Genomic DNA, 22744 nt, shown 5'->3' on the forward strand with positions numbered 1-22744 from the left:
CCAGGAACCCGGTGTCAGGAACTGGGTCAAAGACCAAATATTAGAACAAAAGATGCTCCTAGTGCTATCATTTAGGAAATTACAAGGGTTTCAGGAGCCCTGTGTCAGGAGCCAGTGGCAAAGACCACTAATATATATACTCATAGACTTAGAAAAACAAAACAACATTGTGAGAAACTAAGAATATTAAGAACTGTATTATCACAGTGAATGTTTATATCAATGTTGCATATACTGTACTTGGAAATAGAAAAGCAAATTGTACAGATAGTGTATCCTGGTTTAGAATCTGACCTTTAAGTTTTCATTTGAAAAGAAATCAGAGTATTGCCGTTATAACACTTCCTTATGGTCTTAGTTGTACAGAATAAACAAAAGACTTTCTTGAACGGGTTTGAAGTAATTGTTTGATGTTTTCCAGGAAAATCAGATGCCTATGCCAAATGTAGATTGCTGGCCACTTGCTCTCCTTTTATACAGAGATAAAGGCCACCAGGGAGTCTTTTGAAATTCTACAGTAGCATGGAATGGGATCTGGGAACCTGATGTTTAACTTTATAACTGTTATTTACATATCGTAGTTATAAGATCTTGAACAAGTCATTTAACTTCTCTGTTCACTATTTTCTTTATTTTAAAATGAGGAGATTGTACTAGATAATTTCTAAAGCATTTTCCACCTCTAAAATGCCACAATCTTATTTCCCATTAGGATTCTTTTGCTAATGCAGATTTTTAAAAATGAGACAGATGGTTGATAAAGTGGTTGTGCCACTTTACATTCCCACTAGCAAAGTTGAGAGTTCTGTTTGCTCTAAATCCTCTTCAACACTTGGTACATCAGTTTTTAAGATTTCAGCTATTCTAATATGTGTATAATGTTATCTCGTGGCTTTAATTTGTAGTTCTCTAAGACTGATGTTGAACATCTTTTCATGTGCATATTAGCCATTCATTTATCTTTTTTTGGTGAAGTGTCTGTTCAGATTTTTTGTCCTTTTAATTTGGGTTGTCTTCTACTCATTGTGTTGTAAGAGGTCTGAATACATTCTAGATACAAAGCCATGGTCAGATTTTTGTGTTGAGAATATTTTCTCCCATGATGTGGCTTGCCTCTTATTATTTTTATATCGTCTTTAGAAGAGCAGATTTAAATTTTGATGATGTCCAATTTTTCCATATTTTCCTTTTATGGTTTGTGTTTTTTGTATCCTAAGAAATCTTTGCCTGTTTTTATGTGGCTGTGTTTTTCTCCTATGTTTTCTTCTTGAATATTTATAGTTTTAGTTTTTATAACAGCTCTATTTCTAGTTAATATTGGTGTGAGGCAGATAAATAGCAGTTCATTTTTTCAAAAAAATACAGATATCTCATTGTTCCAGAATTATTTTTTGAAAAGACTATGCTTTCTTTTTGATACCTTTGTCAAAATTATTTGACTGAATATGTATGGATCTTGTTCTGGACTTCATTCTGTTCCATTGATCTATTCTTCTGTTCTTATGTCAATACCAGTCTTAATTACTAGGGCTTTATAGTAAGTCTGGAATTTCAGTAGTTTAACTCCTCCCACTTTATTCTTTCTTTTCAAAATTGTTTTGGTTGTCTAGGTCCTTTGTATTTTCCTATAAATTTGAAAATCAGTTTGTCAATTTCTGCCAAAAAAACCTTCAGGGATTTTGTTTGAGATTGAATCTTTAGATGAATTTGAAGCAAAGGATGTGACCCAGGATGGAGAGGCAGTTGACTGACCATGCACACTGCATTAAGTCCTTCTTTGAAGGAGGATGTTAGTGGAGCATCTTCAAGTCTACAGAGTTATAGTGGTTGATAGTGTTGTTCAAATCGTCTATATTCTTACCAGGTTTTGTATGTTTATGTGTGTGTTGTATCAATTACTGAGAAAGGTGGGTTAAAATCTCACATTATTTTTTTCTAAGAACTTTTATTGAGATACAGTTAACAGACAATAAACTGCATGTATTTAAAGTGTACAATTTGGTATCCCAACCTCCCAATTCATTCTCCCCCAACCCTCCCCGCTTTCCCCACTTGGTGTCCATATGTTTGTTCTCTACATCTCTGTCTCTGTTTCTGCCTTGCAAACCGGTTGATTTGTACCATTTTTCTATAGTCCGCATATATGAAAATCTCACATTCTGACTATGGATTTACCTGTTTTTCCTTTTAGTTCTATCAGTTTTTGCTTTATGTATTTTGAAGCTATGTTATTAGCACATGTACATTTATAATGGTTATATCTTCCTGATGTGTTGACTTTTATCATTATGAAGTGTCCTTTAATTCTAAAAATAATTCTTATGTAATCTTTTTGCCTGATATTAATCTAACCCCTCCAACTTTCTCATGGTTATTTTTCTCATGGCTTATCGTTTTACATCCTTTTACTTTTTAACATATTTGTATCTTCATATTTAAAGTGAGTCTCTTAGAGTTAATATTAAATTACTTTAGGAAAAATACAGAAACTTTGCTAATTTTGTTTTTGGAGGAAGCTGGGTAGAGGGTACATGAGAACTCCTGTACTATTTTTTTTCAACTATGTAAGTCTAAAATTATTTCAAGAATGTTTATAATTGCTTCTTGGTTGGTGCATTTTTGTAGTAACTTCTTTAAAATTCTTGTCTGATAATTCTAACATCTGTATCAACTGTGTGTTGTTGTCTGTTGATTGTCCTTATTCATCTTAGTTGAGATTTTTTTTCCTGTCTTGTGGTATGATGAGTATACTCATTTTGGATTGTATCCTGGACATTTTGAGTGTTATGAGACCTTGGTTCCTACTTAAATCTTCTATATTAGTAAACAGTCACTGGAGAGGAAGGAATGGTGCTGCATCTTTGCTGACATTCACCTTATATAGGGCAGGGATGGTTGGCAGGGCTCTGCCCCTACAGTCCTTGTGGCTGCAGCCCCTGGTGGGATATGGGAGGGCTACCAACTGTGTTGTCATTTGTGCAGGGTGGAGGATGATCAGCAAGGCTCTGCCCCACAGATTACACCTTCAGATGGTAAGGTTGCATCCTGCAGGGCTGCTGTCTTCCCAGTCCTTTGGTTGGAGACAGTGGGTTTTTTCTTACGGCTTTTTTGTTGTTGACCTACACCTGTTGATGGTTCCAGGTTGTGAACTGCTATAGCACGCAGGTGAGATACATGTGTGATAAAAAATCTCCAGGGAATTCATTGCTGGGTCATCACTCAAGATCTGCATTCTCAAGCCAGTTTGTCTTATTTTCGTCACCTTTTCAGAGTCTCCTTATAGTTGCTTTGTCTTGGGTCCAATGTTTATAGTTGTAATTAGCAGGAAGAATAGGATGGAATGCACTTAATTCTATCTTGTTTGGAATGAGACACCTCTTACTGGTTTTGTTTTGTTTTGTTTTAAATTAATTTTTATTATTTATTTATTGCCTGTGTTGGGTCTTCATTGCTGCACATGGGCATTCTCTAGTTGTGGTGAGCGGAGGCTATTCTTCATTGCTGTGCATGGGCACGTCATTGCGGTGGCGTCTCTTGTTGTGGAGCACAGGCTCTAGGCACACAGGCTTCAGTAGTTGCAGCACACTGGCTCAATAGTTGTGGCTCACGGGCTCTAGGGCACAGGCTCAATAGTTATGGCACATGGGCTTAGTTGCTCCCCGGCATGTGGGATCTTCCTGGAGCAGGGATCGAACCCAGGTCCCCTGCATTGGTAGGCGGATACTTACCCACTACACCACCTAGGAAGACCTGGTTTTTAATATATTTCTAATTTCTGTATTGTCTAACTTTATTTGCCCTGTGTATTTTGTTTTTCAGGCAAATGAAGATAAAACAATGTCAGCCAACCTGAAATACCTTTCCTTGGGGATTCTGGTCTTTCAGACTACCAGTCTGGTACTAACAATGCGTTATTCTAGGACTTTAAAAGAGGAGGGGCCTCGTTATCTATCATCTACAGCCGTGGTTGTTGCTGAACTTTTGAAGATAATGGCCTGCATTTTATTAGTCTACAAAGAGAGCAGTAGGTATCTAGGTTTTATTTGTTTGTTTGTTTTTAAATCATTGCAATTTATTTAATTGTTTTGGAGTTATTCACATATGAGATATATATATATGTACCTGTATATATGATATGTATATAGGTAACTACACATTTGAACACTGTTGCATTATTTAAGAACATTTCAATTTTCATTTTATTAAGATGGTTTTAGTCTAGTAATAAGGTATTTTATTCTAATCTCTATCATGATTCGTGTCCTCTGGTTAATGCTATAAATATGAAACAGTTTCTTGCATTTATAATAATTTGAGGATAAGAGTAATTTAGAGGAGTCATAATTTTTTACTAAAGTCAAGGCTTTTTTATTTTATTTGCTGCATGATTAGTCAAGCAGTGACTAATTTGATACAGTTTTTTTTTTTTTTTAATCTATGTTGAGGGAATTCCCTGGCAGTCCAGTGGTTAGGGCTCTGCGTGGTTAGATTATTTGGGGGTACATTAAAATGAAAACAGACTTTTCTCATTTTTTTGTATATCAAACCAAATGAGAAGACAAGCAACAGATTGAGAGTAGTTATTTACATCACATGTAATCACTAATAATTAATATCTAGAATGTACGAAGAACTCCCACAACTCAGTAAGAAAAAGACAAGCAACTCAACCAAAAACGGGGACAAGAGATGTAAATAGGAAACTCACGGAAGAGAAAACCTGAGTGGCCAATAAATGTATAAAAAGATGCTTAACCTCTAGCAATCAGAGAAATCAAATTAAAGCCACAAGACTCAGTTTCACTACTCTCATACTGCTAATGAGAAAAATATGTGATAGCATTAATTATTTAAAAGTTTAATTTAAAAAATGAGCTAATATTTTAGATTTTTTCTGCTAAAACTAAGAAAAAATCTTTTTTGTAATTTTTATTTTACTTAATTTTTTTACTATTATCTTAGGATCAGAAAAGGATGAATATCAAGTATTATTCTTTAAAGTTATTTTCATTTTGGAAACTAACAACATTGTACATCAACTATGCTCCACTAAAACTTAATTTTAAAAAAGTTATTTTCATTTTAAAAGTTTTCATAATCAAAGTTTTCAAGTTTTATATTGAGAGAGAAAATCATCTATAACATAGGGTTCCTCAGAATTTCTCCTTTCTTCGGGGATTTGTGTATCTCTTAAAGTTCTTTGGACATTTTTTTGTGTGTGACTGATACTGTGGGTTGGCTAGTTCAGAGTCCATTTTTCACTCCTTTCTCCCTTTCTTATCTCTAATGTAGAGAATATAAAAGAACAGAATAGATTTTCCAGCTCCCTTGCAGCAGGGGGTAGTTATGCAACACACAGTCCTTGTCAGTGAGAGGGAAAAAGATGCTTGCTAGGCCACTGTTTCCTCCTCTTCTTTCTTGCTGCTGGAAAGAAGAACCAGAGATGGCATCAGTCATTTGGTAACCTGTTGCAAAAATTATGTAGACAATAGATGAAAAGCATGAAAATAAAAAGCCAATATATATATAGAGAGAGTTTAGGTCCCTGATCTCATCACTGAGCTGCTGAAGCAGCTTTGGGCCTGCACTCATGATTATGTGAGACAAATCCCTATGGGTTTGAGCCATTGTTGGTTGAGTTTTCTGTAGTTTGAGCCAAATGCACTTCCTGATATTCTTCTTTTTATGATTAAAGTCTAATAATTATTAATTAGCATTAATGGCTGATGATAAAATACATTATAAAATACAGGGTATCAGTATTATAATGTTGCTATGATAAAGTAAGAATACTTGGTTGACAAATTAATACTTTAGAGGTTTTGGTTATTATAAATACATATGTGTATGTATCAATTTGATTTATTTCCCAATGAAAGATACATATATTTATATATATATAAAGATGATGCTCTTCTTAATATGCTACCTTATAGTATTTAATAGTTGAAATATTAACATCATTAAAGGCATAGGTATACCTTATTTTATTGCAGATATTGTGTTTTTTACAAATTGAAGATTTGTGACAACCCTGCGTTGTCAGATAATGGTGAGGATTTTTTAGCACTAAAGTATTTTTAAGTAAGGTATGTACTTTTTTTTTTTGGAAATAATCTTATTGCACAGTGAACAGACTATAGCAAATTGTAAATGTAACTTTTATATGCACTGAGAAACCAAAAAAATTATTATTGCAATATTTACTTTATGGCAGTGGTCTGGAACTGAACCTGCAATATATCTGAGGTATGTTTGTATACTTTAGTCCTAGAAGTATCTTAACATGTAGCCAAATTTCCATATTTTACAGGTGAAAAATGTGAGGGCTTGAGAGAGAGTATGAAACTTATTCGGAGTTAATTATTGATTTTGCTCATTTCATGTTTTTTTCTAGAATGTAGTCTAAGAGCACTGAATCGAATACTACATGATGAAATTCTTAATAAACCGATGGAAACACTTAAACTTGCTATTCCATCAGGGATATATACTCTTCAGAATAATTTACTCTATGTGGCACTGTCAAATCTAGATGCAGCTACTTATCAGGTACTTAAAATACATTTCTAATAGTGCTTCTAAGAAAAACAAACAAACAATAATATTAGCTGTTTTCTTTTTCAGGTCACATATCAGTTGAAAATTCTTACGACTGCATTATTTTCTGTGTCAATGCTTAGTAAAAAATTAGGTGTGTACCAGTGGCTCTCCCTAGTAATTTTGATGACAGGAGTTGCTTTTGTACAGGTAACTATTCAAGATAAGTATACCTTTTATTTTTATGACAGTTTCAAAACCTCATTTTGGAGAATATGGTTCTGTTATTTGTTGAAGCAAATTAATGCTTATTCTTACAATTGACATTTTTTGAGGGCTTCCTTTGAACAAGATACTACACTAGGACTGTGAATGATGCAAAGAAATAAAATCAAATTATCAGACATAAACAAACAGTCTATTTAGGGAAATAAGACACTGTATGTAAAACAAAGCTGAATTTTACTCAGTATCTGGACATTTGAGATCAACCACTCCCCTCCTATTGTCTATCAGCTTTCCTGATGCCATTCATTCCTGGTTCTTTTCACATCTTTCTAATGATTCCTTATTGGTTTCCTGCCTGGGGTCCTCTTCCTTGATATTCCCATTAGATATTGCGTTGTTGAAAGGCTTGTTATTTTTATTTAGGTAGGTATGTATGTATGTATTTTTGGCTGCTTTGGGTATTCATTGCTGCACGAAGGCTTTCTCTAGTTGTGGTGAGTGGGGGCTACTCTGTTGTGGTACACAGGCTTCTCAGTGCAGTAGCTCCTCTTGTTGCAGAGCACGGGCTCTAGGCACGCGGGCTTCAGTAGTTGCAGCACACGGGCTCAGTAGTTGTAGCACGTGGGCCCTAAAGCATGCAGGCTTCAGTAGTTGCGGTGCATGATCTCAGTAGTTGTGGTGCATGGGCTCCCTGGCATGTGGGGTCTTCCCGGACCAGGAATTGAATCCGTGTCCCCTGCATTGGCAGGCTAATTCTTAACCACTGCCCCACCAGGGAAGTCTGGCTTGTTATTTCTCTTAAATTATGTCCATACTTTTGGAGATTTAATTCTTTCTTAAGGTTTTTATTAACACATATGCTAATAGCTTCTTGGTCTGTGTCATCAGTTCTGGTTATCACCTCTAGTTTCAGATTTGTATATCTAAAAGCCTATTGGACATCTTTGGGTGTTCAACAGGCCTTATAAACTCAGTGTATCCAAAACGAAACTTTACCTTTTCCCCACCAGACCTGTTCTTTATTTCTATTTTTTCCAGTCATTATTTACTCAGCCTGAGAGTTGTCCTAGACTCTTCCTTCAGCTTGCACATCCAGTCAGTCACTAAGGCTTTCTGATTCTGCTTTCTAATACTTCTTGATTCTGTTCTTGTCTGTCTCTGCTAACACGTCCCCATTTCATGCCTTCTTTGTGTCTCAAGTGATCTTTTGCTTCCTATTTGATTTTTTTTCCAAACTTCTGCCTTACAGTTCAGCCTTCACTATCTAAAACCAAATCCAATCATGTCAATTTCCTGCCATCCAAAACTCCCCTCCCCCCAGTCATTTTCCTCAGTGTGGTATGTATATTTTGAATGAATATTTCTAATACTTATTTAAGTGGCTATTACAAAAATATAATTGGCATGTCAAACCCATATTTTCATTGATCCTGCTTAAGGAAAGGTAAAGTCAGTATTCAGTTTTTACAAGTGAGGTATTTTAAATTAAAATATCAAGTAATTAATAGTTCAGGTAGAACATGGAAATAATGAAGTTCTAGGAATACTGATCTACAGGCTACAGCTCAGAATAGTTAGCATGATATGGACCTTCCATAGTGAACCAACAGCTCCAGACTCATTTTTGCTGCTTCAACACTTCACACTGAATTTCTACAACTGAACTACTTGTAGAGGCTATTTTGTGCATCTGTGCATTTATTATTGTCTTTCTCTTTTTTAGCGTATTTTTTGAAATGATAAATTGTAACAGTAAAATCACTATGGGAAAAAAAAAATTCTAAGTTTTTCTTTCAAAAGCTCTCCTCTGCAGTCCCCAAGAATAGTATTGATTGCATTTTTACCTTAAGGTCTGAGAGTGGACTCTAAATATGTATTTTGTAAAATATTATAGGAATTAAACTGCAATTTTGTTTTTCTTTTGTTCAGTGGCCCTCAGATTCTCAACAGCTTAATTCTAAGGAACTTTCAGCTGGCTCACAATTTGTAGGCCTCATGGCAGTTCTCACAGCATGTTTTTCAAGTGGCTTTGCTGGGGTTTACTTTGAGAAAATCTTAAAAGAAACCAAACAATCAGTGTGGATAAGAAACATTCAACTTGGTAAGTTTTAAATGTTTTCTAATATTATTATTATTGTTATTATTATTATTTTTTTCTTATTTGACTGTGCCAGGTCTTCAGTTGTGGCCTGCGAATTCTTAGTTGCAGCATGTGGGATCTAGTTCCCCGACCAGGGATCGAACCTGTGTCCCCTAGATTGGGAGCCACTGTTTTAAGCACTGGACCACCAGAGAAGTCCTAAGTATTTTTAATTAAATAAACCTTTTATGAAAGCTGCTGTTGATACAAATATCTGGCAAGGTTTTTGCCTTTTGAAAAACTGTATTTTAAACGAATGTCTTTTATTCAAGAATATGGAATTTTGGGTCTGTGATCATAAGAGTGTATGAAGCCTGTTTCTGTCACCACCATTGGGAGCCTTTGTCTTTGGCTGCTATGTTTTCCACAGATGTTACAAATAACTTACATGTTTTCCTCCTGGGAAAAGAGATTAAGATAGCAGATTTAATTATATGATACAGTGTTATCAGCTATAGTCACCATGTTGTATATCAAATCACCACAACATACACTTTAAATGTCTTAGAATTTTATTTAGCTGTTATACCTCGATAAAGCTGAAAAATGTGGATACTTAAATGGAGGAAGTTTGAAATGGAGAAATTTTTGTCTCTGTTTAAAATTTTACTATGCTTTTTTATTTCAAATTGTTACATTTTAGCTTTTAAATATACAGCATTTTTCTAACTGTAGGTGAAAAATTTAAAAGAAAAAAGAGATTGAGAGATTGCCTTTGAATAGATATTTAAACTATTTATATACAGTATTGTAACATTTAACTCCTCATACAAAGATTTAAGAGTTTAGTATTCTTGCCATATATTCCTTTTGGAGGATGCTACATGTGAGAAGCAGCTCAATTGCAAATCAGCACATTCTGTTTTAATCCTCTATCCCTGTGACTTTGGAGCTCATCTTTGAAACCAGTTTTTTTCTTTGAAACCACTGTTTTTTTCTTTGAAACCACTGTTTCTTTCTTCACATCAACTTAATAGGTATACCACATTTCATGATAGTAGTCATAACAGGTCCTTCCAGGCCCTATATAGTGAATTGTCTGTAATCCTAATGGCCTGTATTTTACGTTAAACCATCTCATACAAACCTTCCAAATTTGATTAAAGTCCATCGTTTCAGCTGTTTTCACGTAATGTAACAAACAGATTGAACCTTCATTTTATCACATAGTATTTATTTGTTTCTCTAAAAAATTTTTTGAAATGTATTGTGGTGGTTTTTTTTTTTAAGAACCTTCAATGTAAATATTTTTAAAGACAAAATTAAATTAGCTTCTCTTTGTTCATTTTGTCTAGTAGGCAAGTTCAGACTTGAAAAGCATTCACAGAAAGAGTATAGCATAGTGGTTAAGAACTCTTGGTTTTGTAGTCTGATCACTCAAATCCTGATTTTATTATTTACCACGTGTGGCATTACAGAACTTACTTAACTTTCCTCTGCTTCCTCATCTATAAAATGTACTTAATTATGGTACTTACTTCATATGTTGCTATGAGGATTAAATGAGATAATGCATGTAGAGTGTTTAGAATAAGGTGCATTGCATATACTAAGCACTAATGTCAGCTATTTATATTAATGTGCAAATATCAGAGAAGAAAGAAATATTCAGGTTTGTATGTGTTGCCCCAAATTTTCTCTATTATAAGATAAAAATGAAAGGTCAGGATTCATGATTCTGTGGTATTTCATGGATTTCTTTATTCTTTGGTTTGACCTCATAACACAATCTAATGGTAATGGTAATAACTCAAAGTTTTGCAAAGGATACATAAATAAGTTATAGATAACTCGAGATTACTAAAACAAATTAAAACAATGTACAGAAGTTTTCAAACATCAGTGGTCAAAGTTTAGCTAACTGATAAAATCCAGGGTTAGCCACAGAATGGAGAAGCAGGAACTCTTGTTACCTGAGGTTGCTAGGAGTGCAGTCATCCCTTGGTATCTTGGTTCCAGGACCCCTGTGGATGATTAAGTCCCTTGTATAAAATCATGCATAGTGTTTGCATATAACTTATACAATCCTCCCATATACATTGAATCATCTCTAGATTATTTATAATACTTAATACAGTGTAAATGCTTTTAAATAAGTTGCTGGCAAATTCAAGATTTGCTTTTTGGAACTTTCTGGAATTTTTTTTCACATTTTTGATTCACAGATGGTTGAATCTGTGGATGCAAAACCTGCAAATATATAGGGCAAACTGGTAGACTGATGTAACCTTATTGGAACTCAATTTGGTAATATATAACAAAGTTTTAAATAAATAACGGCTTTAATGCAAAAATCCCATGTCTGGATAAGAATTTATCCTACAGATATAAATATTTATACAAGAACACAAAGATAAATGTCTGAGTTTATTCATTTCAGCATTGGTTACAATTGTAAAAAATGGAAAACATTTAGAATACTGGTTAAATAAATTATCAATATAATTAAATAGTGTAGTAGTTAAGATCATAGACTTCAAAACCACTCTGCCTGGATTAAAATCTTGAATCCATCACTAACCAGCAGTATGAGTTTGGGCAAATTTATTTAACCTTTCTTTGCTTCAGTTTCTTCATCTATAAAATGAGCTAAAAGTGTCTACTTCATAGGATTGTTATGAGTTAACATACATAAAGCACTTAGTACATTTTGTTGCATGTGGCATTACATACATATTTCATATTATTATCCATACGATGGAATATTATGCAACTGATAGAAAGAATGCAGTAGATCTGTACATACTGACGTGTATACTTGTCTGTAGTGTATATATTTTTGTAATTATCGTGTTATTTTTATAATTAAAAAATGAATACCCTTGTGCTTATTTTTGTGATTTTGTATTATTCCAGTATTATTTTCATGTTCTAAATTAGACATATAAAAATGATAGAGTGGGCATAAATAAAATTTTAGAAAGAACATTTCACATCCCTTTTGGTTCCTTTTCATTGTGGAATACTCTGATTAGTTGTGGATTTATAAAAAATTGCTTTACCCTGCACTTTTTGCATATCTTACCACAGACTGCCAAAGAGAGAACCCCTGTAGTATCCATTTTTTACTCATAGTGTAGGATTGCTCCAGGAAATCTTAGATCCAGTAGTCATGTGATAAGCTCTGTGGTAGAAGTAAGGGATTCAGCAGTGAATAAGACACATTTCCTGCTTTCACTGAGCTGACTTTCCCTAATAGTGAGACTTCAGTAACGACATTCTGATGTTGCCTATAACTGACTGTTTCTTAGCTCTAATTTTTTTTTTCTGTATGATCAGTTTATTTTTTTTGAACTTTTATTGAGATATAATTGACATACAATAAACTGCATATATTTAAAGCGTACAATTTGATTTTTTTTTTTCTTATTAGTAATGTATATATGGCAATCCCAATCTCCCAGCTCTTTTTGGATATTACTTATTGTACATTCAGCATTTCTAAATAAAGGAAAATGCTGTACCAGATAACTGGGCTATTATATCAAGTTGTATGAACGTGAATATATGAAAATCTAGATCTAGCAATAGGAAGATACAAGATACAATGAAATATATCAAAAGTAAGCATTTTACAAATATTTGAATGGAACAGCCATATAGTCCTGTAATGTATACATTATATTTTTTCAGTGCTCCAAAGTTGGCAATCTCTGTTCTTTTTTATATTCCCATGTCTTTTTCTTATAGTCATAGTATTAAATATACTTTTCTTAAGTTTATATAATTATACAAGTAAAAAAAAATTAAAGTTGTCGAATTTTATCAAAAAGGAAAAGCTCAAGTTTAAAATTACTTGGGAATGTTAATGGAAAGATATCTCTCCAGACAAGCTAAATGACATATGATAAAGACTTTGTTTTTTTTTTTAGGTTTCTTTGGGAGTATATTTGGATTAATGGGTGTATATGTTTATGATGGAGAACTGGTATCAAAAAATGGATTTTTTCAGGGGTATAACCGGCTGACCTGGATAGTTGTTGTCCTTCAGGTAAAGCATTTAAAGTCTTATATTTATGCTAATAAATTTTATTTTAACATAGAGAATCAAAGTAGCTATGATGTACTGATATGAGAAAAAAGGGTCTCTCCTATCAGTACTCTCATTATATTGAGTTTATTCAGGGAAGTTAAAATAGAACTGATCTAAATGCCATAATGAAAACTTACTTGAAAATGGATAATGAATGAACTTTATGGTATTTAAATTTAACATAATGAAAATGCAAGTTTAGGAATAAAAGAGTTGAAGCTGAGGACAGATATAACTTTTAATTTTCCTACAGTTCTAGTCATTTTACAGGAAGTCTGTGGTCAGCTCATTCAGGCTCAAGAAACAGATCTAGATATTTAAATCTGTAGCAGTTTATAGTTTATATTGTGGTTACATATTGGAGTATTCCTATCAAATTACCTCATCTTATAACTTGAAATTATTCAAGGGTTGAGTAATTTCATCTTCAAAAAATACTTATTGAGTACTCTGGAGGATACAAAAATGAAGATACAAGTCTCTGCCTTCACAAAGTCTTTCTCTAGACGTATTTGAAGCTGTAGAAACAAGGTCCCTTAGGGAAGATGGGAGAAGGTGGCAAAGGATAGTCATGTTTTGAAAGCAGGAAGGATACTTCTATTTTTAATGTAGGAGAAAAGGAGACAAGGATAAGTGAAAATTCAGAGAAAGTTTGAGGTAGAAATAGCGTAAGTCGGGAGAGTTTATATATAGTGGCTTTTATCCTATCAAGGAGGGAAGCCCTCTTTCCTTAAGAAGGGGCTAAAGACTTGAGAAAAATTTTAAAGGTTTGGTACAGTTGGTATGAGGGAGTAAATAGAGGAATGAGAACACTGCCAAGAAATACCAGGACTCAGACATCAATTTATAGTGAGCTCACTTGGCATAATTTGTGACTTTCTCTCATAAAGCTTTTACCATTTGAAGAGGTGCAGTGAAAGTGGGTAACCCAGATTTGGGAGCTGATACATAGGGTTTGGTAGGAAACAAAACTATGAGATATGGTAAAACTTCATTACTTAAGTAGCCACAATTTGGAATTTGAGAGGGATTTGGTAGCAAGTTCTTTCTTCACTCTTAAAGAGAATGATTAAAGTGCTTTAGGAAGAGTAATCTGACAGCAATGAACGGTAGATTAGAATGGGAAGAAACTAGAGGAAGAAAGCCAAGTTAGGCTATTAAAAGGCTAGTAAAGTAACTTTCAAGTTACACTTTATTTTTAATCAAAAGTAAAAATATTTCACTCATCAGAGTGTCCAGTCTTCCCACATTTGTCTGAAAAAGTGATGTTTAATGACTAAATTCGATGATAGATGTTTTATTCATAATATGGTCAGACTCCATTATAACAAACTGCAAATTATGCTGGTAGTTATTTTATCAGATACCTTTTGAAATAAGGGGGCTACTGAACAAAACCTAGGAGTCCATTTGTTAAGAGATGTTTAATAAAAATCACTTTAATGGGATTAGATTATAGAACAAAAGCCTAAAGCTTCAATGAGATTGTTTTGAAAAGCAGTTTTATATATGTTTATTTTTTATAATAATCTTTTAAAACTTCTGCAGGCACTGGGAGGCCTTGTAATAGCTGCTGTTATTAAGTATGCAGATAACATTTTAAAAGGATTTGCAACCTCTTTGTCTATAATATTATCAACACTGATATCTTATTTTTGGCTACAAGATTTTGTACCAACCAGGTAGTGTATTCTTTTCTATTTCTTTAAATCTCCAAAAGTATGTAGAAAAATAAGAGTCCTTCGTAAGATCTGATCTGAAAAATTTTGTTCTGTTACAACTTTGAAGAAATATAGTGATTCTTTTAAAAAGGTTTTAAATTAAATGCATGAAAGAAAACCTAACACTGGAAAGTGTCTTATACAATTTGGGTGGCCAGAATTTTCCCAATAGATCTGAAAAGGTTTTTTCCCCCAAAGTTAAAAGTTATATTTTTAAAAGTTAATAAGTCATATAAAGTTATAAAATGTCATATAATGACTTTTTTTTTTTTTTTTTGGCACACGGGCTTAGTTGCTCCGCGGCATGTGGGATCTTCCTGGAGCTGGGATCGAACCCGTGACCTCTGCATTGGCAGGCGGATTCTTAACCACTGCGCCACCTAGGAAGCCCATAATGACATTTTTTAATGAAGAATTTATATAGCTAAAGCCAGGAGAGTAGGTGACTTTCTTGAAGAGGATAGTTTGTTTATATAGAGAAGGTAGCTCATGAGAAAATTCTATTAGGTGGTGGCAGGGAGAAGAATAGTCTGGAAAAGAATTGCAAAAGGAACGATAGGTGAGGCAGGAGGCCCAGGACCGTGTAGTGTCATAGATGCCAAGAGAGAAGACAGGAAGAAAAAAGTGTAATAAAATTCTATTCTTTTTTTTTTTTACAATTATTAATTTGTAATCCCAGAGTAATGAGATTATATTTTATTGGATTCTAGGATACCATTCATGGTTTCCTCTAATTTCACTCCCCACCCCGATCTTATTTTCTAGCTTCAGAGTACTCTCTTCACCTGTCCTTGGACTTCTTGTATCTGCACTCACTCCCTTGGTGATCTCTATTCTCATGGCTTTAAATACCATCTCTAGGCTAATAACTCTCAAATTTAAACTTGAATTCCAGGCTTTTACATCTAATTGTCTATTTGACATTTTCTTCAATGTCTACAAGATAACTCATTCCCCATCTCTGTCAGGGTTCCCAATTTAATAAATGGCAGTACCTTCATTCTTTCAGTTGCTTAGGCTAAAATATTTTCTGACTTATTTAGGAACACAGTTTATCGACAGTAACCTAAGAGAAGGCAGAGTACATAGATTTATAAGAGGAAGTTAAAATGCATGGAAATTTTTTATTTTCTGAGTGAAGTAAGGTCATCAGCTTCTCTTTACTCTTCTCTTACATGTCATTCTAATCCAGAAACAAATCCTGTCAACTCTTCCTTTTTATTATTTCCAGAATCTGACCATTTCTCACAACCTCTACTGCTACCACCATGATCCAAGTCACCCTCATTTATCGTCTAGATTAAGGAAATTGTCTCCTTGCTTCTTTTCTTCACCTGTGTCCCCAGATTTTCTCCATTCTGTAACCAGAATGATTCTTTTCAGTTTAAATCAGATCATACTCAGAAACCCTCTAATTGCTTTCCATGTCACTCAAAAGTTGTCACCATCAATGCCTATTTGCTTTGGCTTTTAGCTACCTTTCTATCCTCATCTGATACTACTTTCCTCTTGTTTACTTTTTTTTTTTTTTTTTTTGGCTGTCATAACCTCTTTGCTATGGGCTTTGACTTGCCCTTTATTCTTTTTGGAATACTTATCCCCTACATATTCACATGGCATACTCCCTCGTGTCCTCAGATCTTGGCTCAAATATCCCTTTATCAAGAGATCTCTCTAAAAAAAGAAAAAGAAATCACCCCCTCTTCCAACATTCTTTCCTCCTGTCTTCAGAAGACTTATCACCATCTGATAATAAGTAAGCAAGGCTGGAGCTTGGCACATAATAGATACTCAGCATGTTTGTTGAATCAATGTTCAAGACCTTAAAATTTTAATAGTAAAATGAATTTGTATTAGTCAGAGTTAGTGAGATAGGATTATGAGTGTAATTTGGTAGTAGAAAAATGTAATATGCTTAACTTAATTATTTATTGGCTGTGTTGAGTCTTCGTTGCTGCACACAGGCTTTCTCTAGTTGTGGCGAGCGGGAGCTGCTCTTTCTTGTGGTGCGTGGGCTCCTCATTGCCGTGGCTTCTCTTGTTGTAGAGCATGGGCTCTAGGCGCATGGGCTTCAGTAGTTGTGGCACATGGGCTCAGTAGTTGTGGCGCATGGGCTTAGTTGCTCAGCGGCATGTGGAATCTTCCTGGAGCAGGGATAGAACCTCTGTCCCCTGCATTGGCAGGTGGATTCTTAACCACTGTGCCACCTAGGAAGTCAACTCATTATATTTTTTTAATAGATATTTAAATTATTTTTTAATTAATTAATTAATTAATTTTATTGGCTATGTTGGGTCTTTGTTGCTGCACACAGGCTTTCTCTAGCTGCGGCAAGTGGGGGCTACTCTTCGTTGTGGTGCACAGGCTCCTCATTGTGGTGGCCCCTCTTGTTGTGGAGCATGGGCTCTAGGTGCGTGGGCTTCAGTAGTTGTGGCACATGGGCTCAATAGTTGTGGCTCATGGGCTCTAGAGCACAGGTTCAGTAGTTGTGGCACACAGGCTTAGTTGCTCTGTGGCATGTGGTATCTTCCTGGGGCAGAGACCGAACCCGTGTCCCCTGCATTGGCAGGCAGATTCTTAAACACTGCACCACCTAGGAAGTCCCTCATTATACTTCTATATTGAACATTTATAGTTTTGGTTCTCTAGCAACTTGGACAATAGGTCTGAAACATGCATGTTGAAATCTGTGATTTTTCTGAGGCATGAATTTAAAAATATTTCTGTTTTTAGCTTGGTATGGAATGAATTACTTACTATTGAGACTACCCTAATAATTAGCACCTATGTCTTAATGTTGCTTTATTTCCTACCTATTAAATGGGGAAATTACATGCTTTAATATTATTTGAAAATGTTTGGAACTTTTAGATTTAGATTTTTAGGGTAACTTTAAAAAGGCATACCTTTTCCAAAAAAAATAAAACCTCCTATAAGGCCAAGGTGTTAACTTTTAAATCTTCAAATCAGGCGGGGAATAAAACAAGTAAACGAACAAGTAAACCAGTAGAGGGCCAAAACAGTAGGAGTTTTTCAGTAAGATACATACCTGCGTGTGTAAATCCACATTTCTGAGGGAGCATGTAAGGTATGTTGGGATGAAGATTAAAAAGAGAAAAGACAATGATACTGTTACTATTGAATGAATGAATGTTTTGAGAATATGCATAGGACACGAAGTGAGATGGAGAAGATGGGTTATTTTTCCTAAAATAGATAGCTAAGCCGTCCATCTTTATGTGGCCTTACTTTTGTGGAGAACTTCTATTATCCAATAAATGCATTGATCTATATTCTGAATGTAATAATATATATTCCTTTGTTATTCGCATTTCACCTCTGGAAACAGTTTTTTGGTTTCTCAGGAGTACCTCTGACCCCTGTACCCGCCTTTCTGGTTGTTCCTTTGGTAACCTGTCAGTCCTCACCCACTGTCTTATCCATCTCATCCACTGCCATGTCTTATCTGTCCTCTCTATGAAGATAAGCTCCAACTTCACCTTAACTCTCGATCCCTATTTTCAACTGACTGCTAGACATCTCTGCTGATATATCACCAATATTCCCTTTCCTATTTTTTTGTGCTCATTGTTTTGCTTATTGGTATTACCATCCTTGTATTTAGGCTTACTTATTCTTTTATCAAAAATGTATTGTGTCCACAGTGTGTCTACCTGCCAGTGTACTAGATCCTGGAAAAACAGGAATGCCTGAATATGATATGATTTTCTATCTTCAAGGAGGTCACAGTGATCAGAGAGACAGACATGAGGAATGAATTATAACTATGATCAGTGCAGCAATGGGAAGTATGTACACAATCCATTAGAAAGAGGGGGCTCAAATCCTTGAAATAATAAATTCTGATAGCTTTTTCCTTAACAAAATTTTTTCTCTCAGAACCATCTAAAAATACTGGCTTGGGAAGCAGGGGTTTCCTGACAGCAGATAGTCAAGGAGATCCTTTTAGAGATATCATAGAATGGATTCCTACAGTGGGTAGAAAGCTGGATCAGATAACTTTCCAACTGAGCATGTGATTTTATGCAATTCCAGATTTCTGGAAAGTTAAGAAAAGCTCATAATGATTAACAAAGTGCTCAGTCAGAAGCTTATGCAAAGCCTAAATAGTTACCAAATACTCCTGTGGTAGTAATTTTCTTCAAGATATTTACATTATAGGAAGTTTTATGTTCTCTTAATCTTGTGTATATACCTGTATTCAAGGCTTTTGAAAAGTCACCCATTTGCATCAAGTCAGCACTGGATGTATCATAACAGATAATGATCCTAGGTACTAGGGATATAATGATGAAAGAGGAACACACAGTTGAGCCGGGGAGCAGAATGTAAATAAAGCATTATTTACTACAGTGTGATAAAGTGTTACTACAGAGTAACTCTGCTTAAGAGAGTTAGCCTTGGAGACTTAAGACCTGAGTTGTTATGAATAAGCACTTTTCTTGGGAGGGACATCGCAGGCAGAGGAATAGCATCTACAAGACACTGTTCTGAAAGGCATGTTGTGTTCACTAAATGCAGTGGCTGAATTATAGATGGTGTAGGGGTGAAATGTGGGAGATAAGGTTGGAAGTGCCATATTATGAAGGGCCCTTTAAGTCATAATAAGGATTAGTGATCTTTCTCCTTTCTACAACATTTTTTTTTTGAAGCAGGGGAGTGACTTTGAACTGTTAATAAAAACATTAAAATCAAAACTAATTCATGTCCCTGTAACAGCACTTTGAAGAATATACATGTTAGAAGTTGATTGATATTCCAGTTTACATTCAGTTTTAAGTTCCAGTACCAGTTTAAATTCATTGCTAATTTATAGTAAGGTATATTATATATATATAGATAGATAAAATAAAGAAACCAAGTCTTCCTGCATTTAGTCTAATTTCCTTTTGTAAAGCATCCTATAAAAATCCTGAGTTTTGCTTATTACTACTTTGGATTTTAAACTGAAGTTTACTTTGGTTTGAAAAGAATGTAATTTTCCCATTATATTTTCAAATTTTAAAAAGATTTGAGATCTCTCATTATTCACTGTATTATAGGCAAAAGGCACATTAAGATGAAATACCATATATGTACATATATGTATAACTGAATAGCTTTGCCATATACCTGAAACTAACACATTATAAATTGACTATACTTCAATTTTAAGGAATGGTTTTAAAAAAAGATAAAATACAACATTTTATACATCTTTGCTTTGGGAGACTACAATATAGCACAGTGGATGAAAGTGCAGGCTTGGCTCTCAAGTTAGATATACCTGAGTTTGAATTCCATCTTCTACTTCAAGCTGTGGGACTTAAAGCGAATTATTTAAATTCTCTAAACCTGTTTCCTAATATATAAACAAATGAGGACAATGCTAGTCCTTCACAGAGTTGTTGTGAGAACTAAATAAGATAATGCATGTAAAACACTTAGCTGAATATCTGGAATGTAGTAAGTACTCAGTATTTGTTAGCCATGTTACTGGAACGTTTTGTCCCAAATTACATTTGTTTTTATAGTAAAGAAATACAACTTGTTTTGTTTTTAATCTGATTTTCTCTTTTTCATTTTTTCTGCATCCATTTAGTGTCTTTTTCCTTGGAGCCGTCCTTGTAATAACAGCTACTTTCCTATATGGTTATGATCCCAAACCTGCAGGAAATCCCACTAAAGCATAGTGGTAATACTGTCTTTATCTGGTTTTTCACAATGGTGCACTGGGAATCTCAACATTAATCCTGCACAGAGGACTTCTACAGATTGTACGAAAAAAATCATCATGCTGATTCTGATCATAATATTCAAATGGTTTGAAAATATAAAAGTTTAAGGATAAAATATATGTATATGTAACAAAATGCCTATTGCATCTAGAAATCAAAACTTGAAAGTGTTTCCAGGGATTAGAATAATTATTGGAGGAAACTTGAAATCTGAGTTTAAAGAGATTTTATGTTTTTGATTGCTGCAGAAATATCCTATGCACTCTTTGCAAGAGCACACAACAAATGTCAGATATCAATTTTGCAAATTAGATATATTTAATCTTATTAAATGTTTTTTATCTTTTTCTGTACAGATATATCAAATAACATGGATATTGATAGTCAAAGTTTGAAAATTATAATTACCTATAAAGCTGTGAAGAAATAGAAGTATGATTTGAAAAACATTTTCATGTATTTCAGATTTTTATATTTATACAGAAGATTACTAAACAAAGGATTGCTATATGTTGCAAATGTTCAAATGCATAAAAATTGATAAAGTAACATTCTGGGTCTGATTTGTCAGAGAATAGAATTCGTATTTAAATTTAATGTAAAGACATATACACATCTATTTCTCCATCTACAATTTAAGATCTTTTAGTGCTTCAAAACTGCTGAAAGCAATCCAGTTGTTCCTGTGCTAATAGCCAGTGACTTTTACACTAATGGAGTTTTGTCCTTTATCTCTTAATTGTATTTCTTTTCTGTAAATCAGATAAATCCTTAATATTACTTAAAAATAAATTTCTCTGTGTGTTAATTTCCATTAAAGTTTTAAAATGTAATATAAATACTCATTTAATAATTTGAAATAATAATTATTGTCTTATGCCTCCCTTTGGGGAATTTTGAACTATCAAAGCATATACTGTACACAACTAGAGCATTTTTAGATGAATATTTTACTCATTGATCTGTAAAAACTTTTAATCTACAACTGTTGACAAAACAACAACCAAAAAAATAGTAATACAGATGTCAATAAATTGAGACCAAAATGACTTTTCTTGGAGACATTCCAGATTGCCATGATATTACATTATTTTAAATGGCATTATAACTGTAATTTCAAGGCTGCTCAGAAGAACTTCCTAGGCCTCTCATAAACCCACCATTCCCAGGAATACTCTGATCCCATGTCTGGGAGAGGCAGTTCTGAATTCCCTTTCTGGTGGCCCTACAAAAGATGCCAGTAAGGAGCCACAACTTTGCTTTACAATAGTGGTTTCTTTTCCATTTGATTAGCACTGGAGTTAAGATTGCAAATCACATGAGTTATTTAATAAATTGGTTCAGGGAGAGAAAATACGGCAGAAATGATCAAATGAATTGGTGGGCACAAATATTTCTAAAATTGGAATATGGGTTTAATTTAATTATTGACTAGAATTACCTATTGTGTATAGGAAGTATTTTACTTTTTTCCTACATACATTATATATTTTTAAAAGTCTGCTGTTCTAATAGTATAAAAACTGTAAAAAGTAAATATTTTTATATAATTCTAATGAATTTTGTTAAACAAAATTTAGCTGAAAAATACTATGTTACAAACTGTTGGCTACTCTTGGCTAATTAGGACTGGCTATGTTACTTTGCTGAGGCAAACCTAGTCTCTGCCGACACAGGCCTAATGTATTCCATACAGAGTTTTTTAAAATGCTTAGAATTACAAAGTATTTTAAATTATTTTGCTGGTGATTCCAAATTGGCACCAACCAGACTTTCTGGAACTCCGACTTATGATTTTCAGTGATCACCTTTTAGAGTATTTATTTAATAGCTTTACCACAATTTGAGAATGGTGTTTTTAGACTGTAACAACATTCAGGCTTCCGTCTTATTACTTACTGCTAAGGAAAATCTAAATCCTGTAATGCACAGAATTCAAGACTAAACATAAAGATTTGTGCTCAGTTCACACTAAAGTACTTGCTGGGTACTTTTTTATTAATTTGGTGTGCACTCATAATTAACTGTTAATCCAGGTTTAGTCTCTCCCAATTTTAACACTTCAAAAAATGATACAAGCAAAGTATTGGACATTAGACATGTTATTTACAGTAGTAATATATTTTCAGGTGTCCAAAATAACACAATTTTCAAGATTCCCACCAAAGTTTATAAAATGTAATCAAGAATTCTGAGAGAGGGCAAAATAGTCTAAGGTATATTTTCAAAGCAAACTTTTATTAGACAGGCATAATTTATAGTTTGCTTTTCTAGTAGGTTTGAAAATGTTATTAGAGATTTGGTTGTGTAGTTTATAGTTTTTGATTCATAAAGAAATAATCAT

At 33.9% G+C, this 22744-nt stretch overlaps 1 protein-coding gene and 1 long non-coding RNA gene across 6 annotated transcripts in view; one reads left to right on the forward strand and one right to left on the reverse strand.

Moving 5' to 3' along the window:
- SLC35A3 (solute carrier family 35 member A3) overlaps positions 1-21214 on the forward strand; it is a 38903-nt gene extending 17689 nt beyond the window's left edge. For 2 of the 4 annotated variants that reach the window (XM_057720559.1, XM_057721043.1), the window contains exons 2-8: positions 3820-4024; positions 6398-6552; positions 6628-6750; positions 8698-8869; positions 12781-12899; positions 14490-14623; positions 20265-21214. In XM_057720559.1, coding sequence (XP_057576542.1) covers positions 3820-4024; positions 6398-6552; positions 6628-6750; positions 8698-8869; positions 12781-12899; positions 14490-14623; positions 20265-20355 — 999 coding nt within the window. In that variant the 3' untranslated portion in view covers positions 20356-21214. Of the gene's footprint in view, positions 1-3819; positions 4025-6397; positions 6553-6627; positions 6751-8697; positions 8870-12780; positions 12900-14489; positions 14624-18889; positions 19012-20264 lie in introns of all 4 variants that reach the window. The other 2 variants (XR_009051334.1, XM_057722342.1) reach the window with 2 other exon arrangements.
- Positions 4005-22744, reverse strand: part of LOC130846292 (uncharacterized) — a 29282-nt gene continuing 10542 nt past the window's right edge. Inside the window, exons 3-4 of one of the 2 annotated variants that reach the window (XR_009051626.1) lie at positions 10822-10872; positions 4005-5424 (exon numbers count right to left, since the gene is read on the reverse strand). This is a non-coding gene — a long non-coding RNA (uncharacterized LOC130846292). Of the gene's footprint in view, positions 5425-10590; positions 10873-22744 lie in introns of those variants that run through there. The other variant, XR_009051577.1, reaches the window with a different exon arrangement.

The sequence above is a fragment of the Hippopotamus amphibius genome, chromosome 1 (assembly GCF_030028045.1).
Source record: "Hippopotamus amphibius kiboko isolate mHipAmp2 chromosome 1, mHipAmp2.hap2, whole genome shotgun sequence".
NCBI classification, from domain to species: Eukaryota; Metazoa; Chordata; class Mammalia; order Artiodactyla; family Hippopotamidae; genus Hippopotamus; species Hippopotamus amphibius.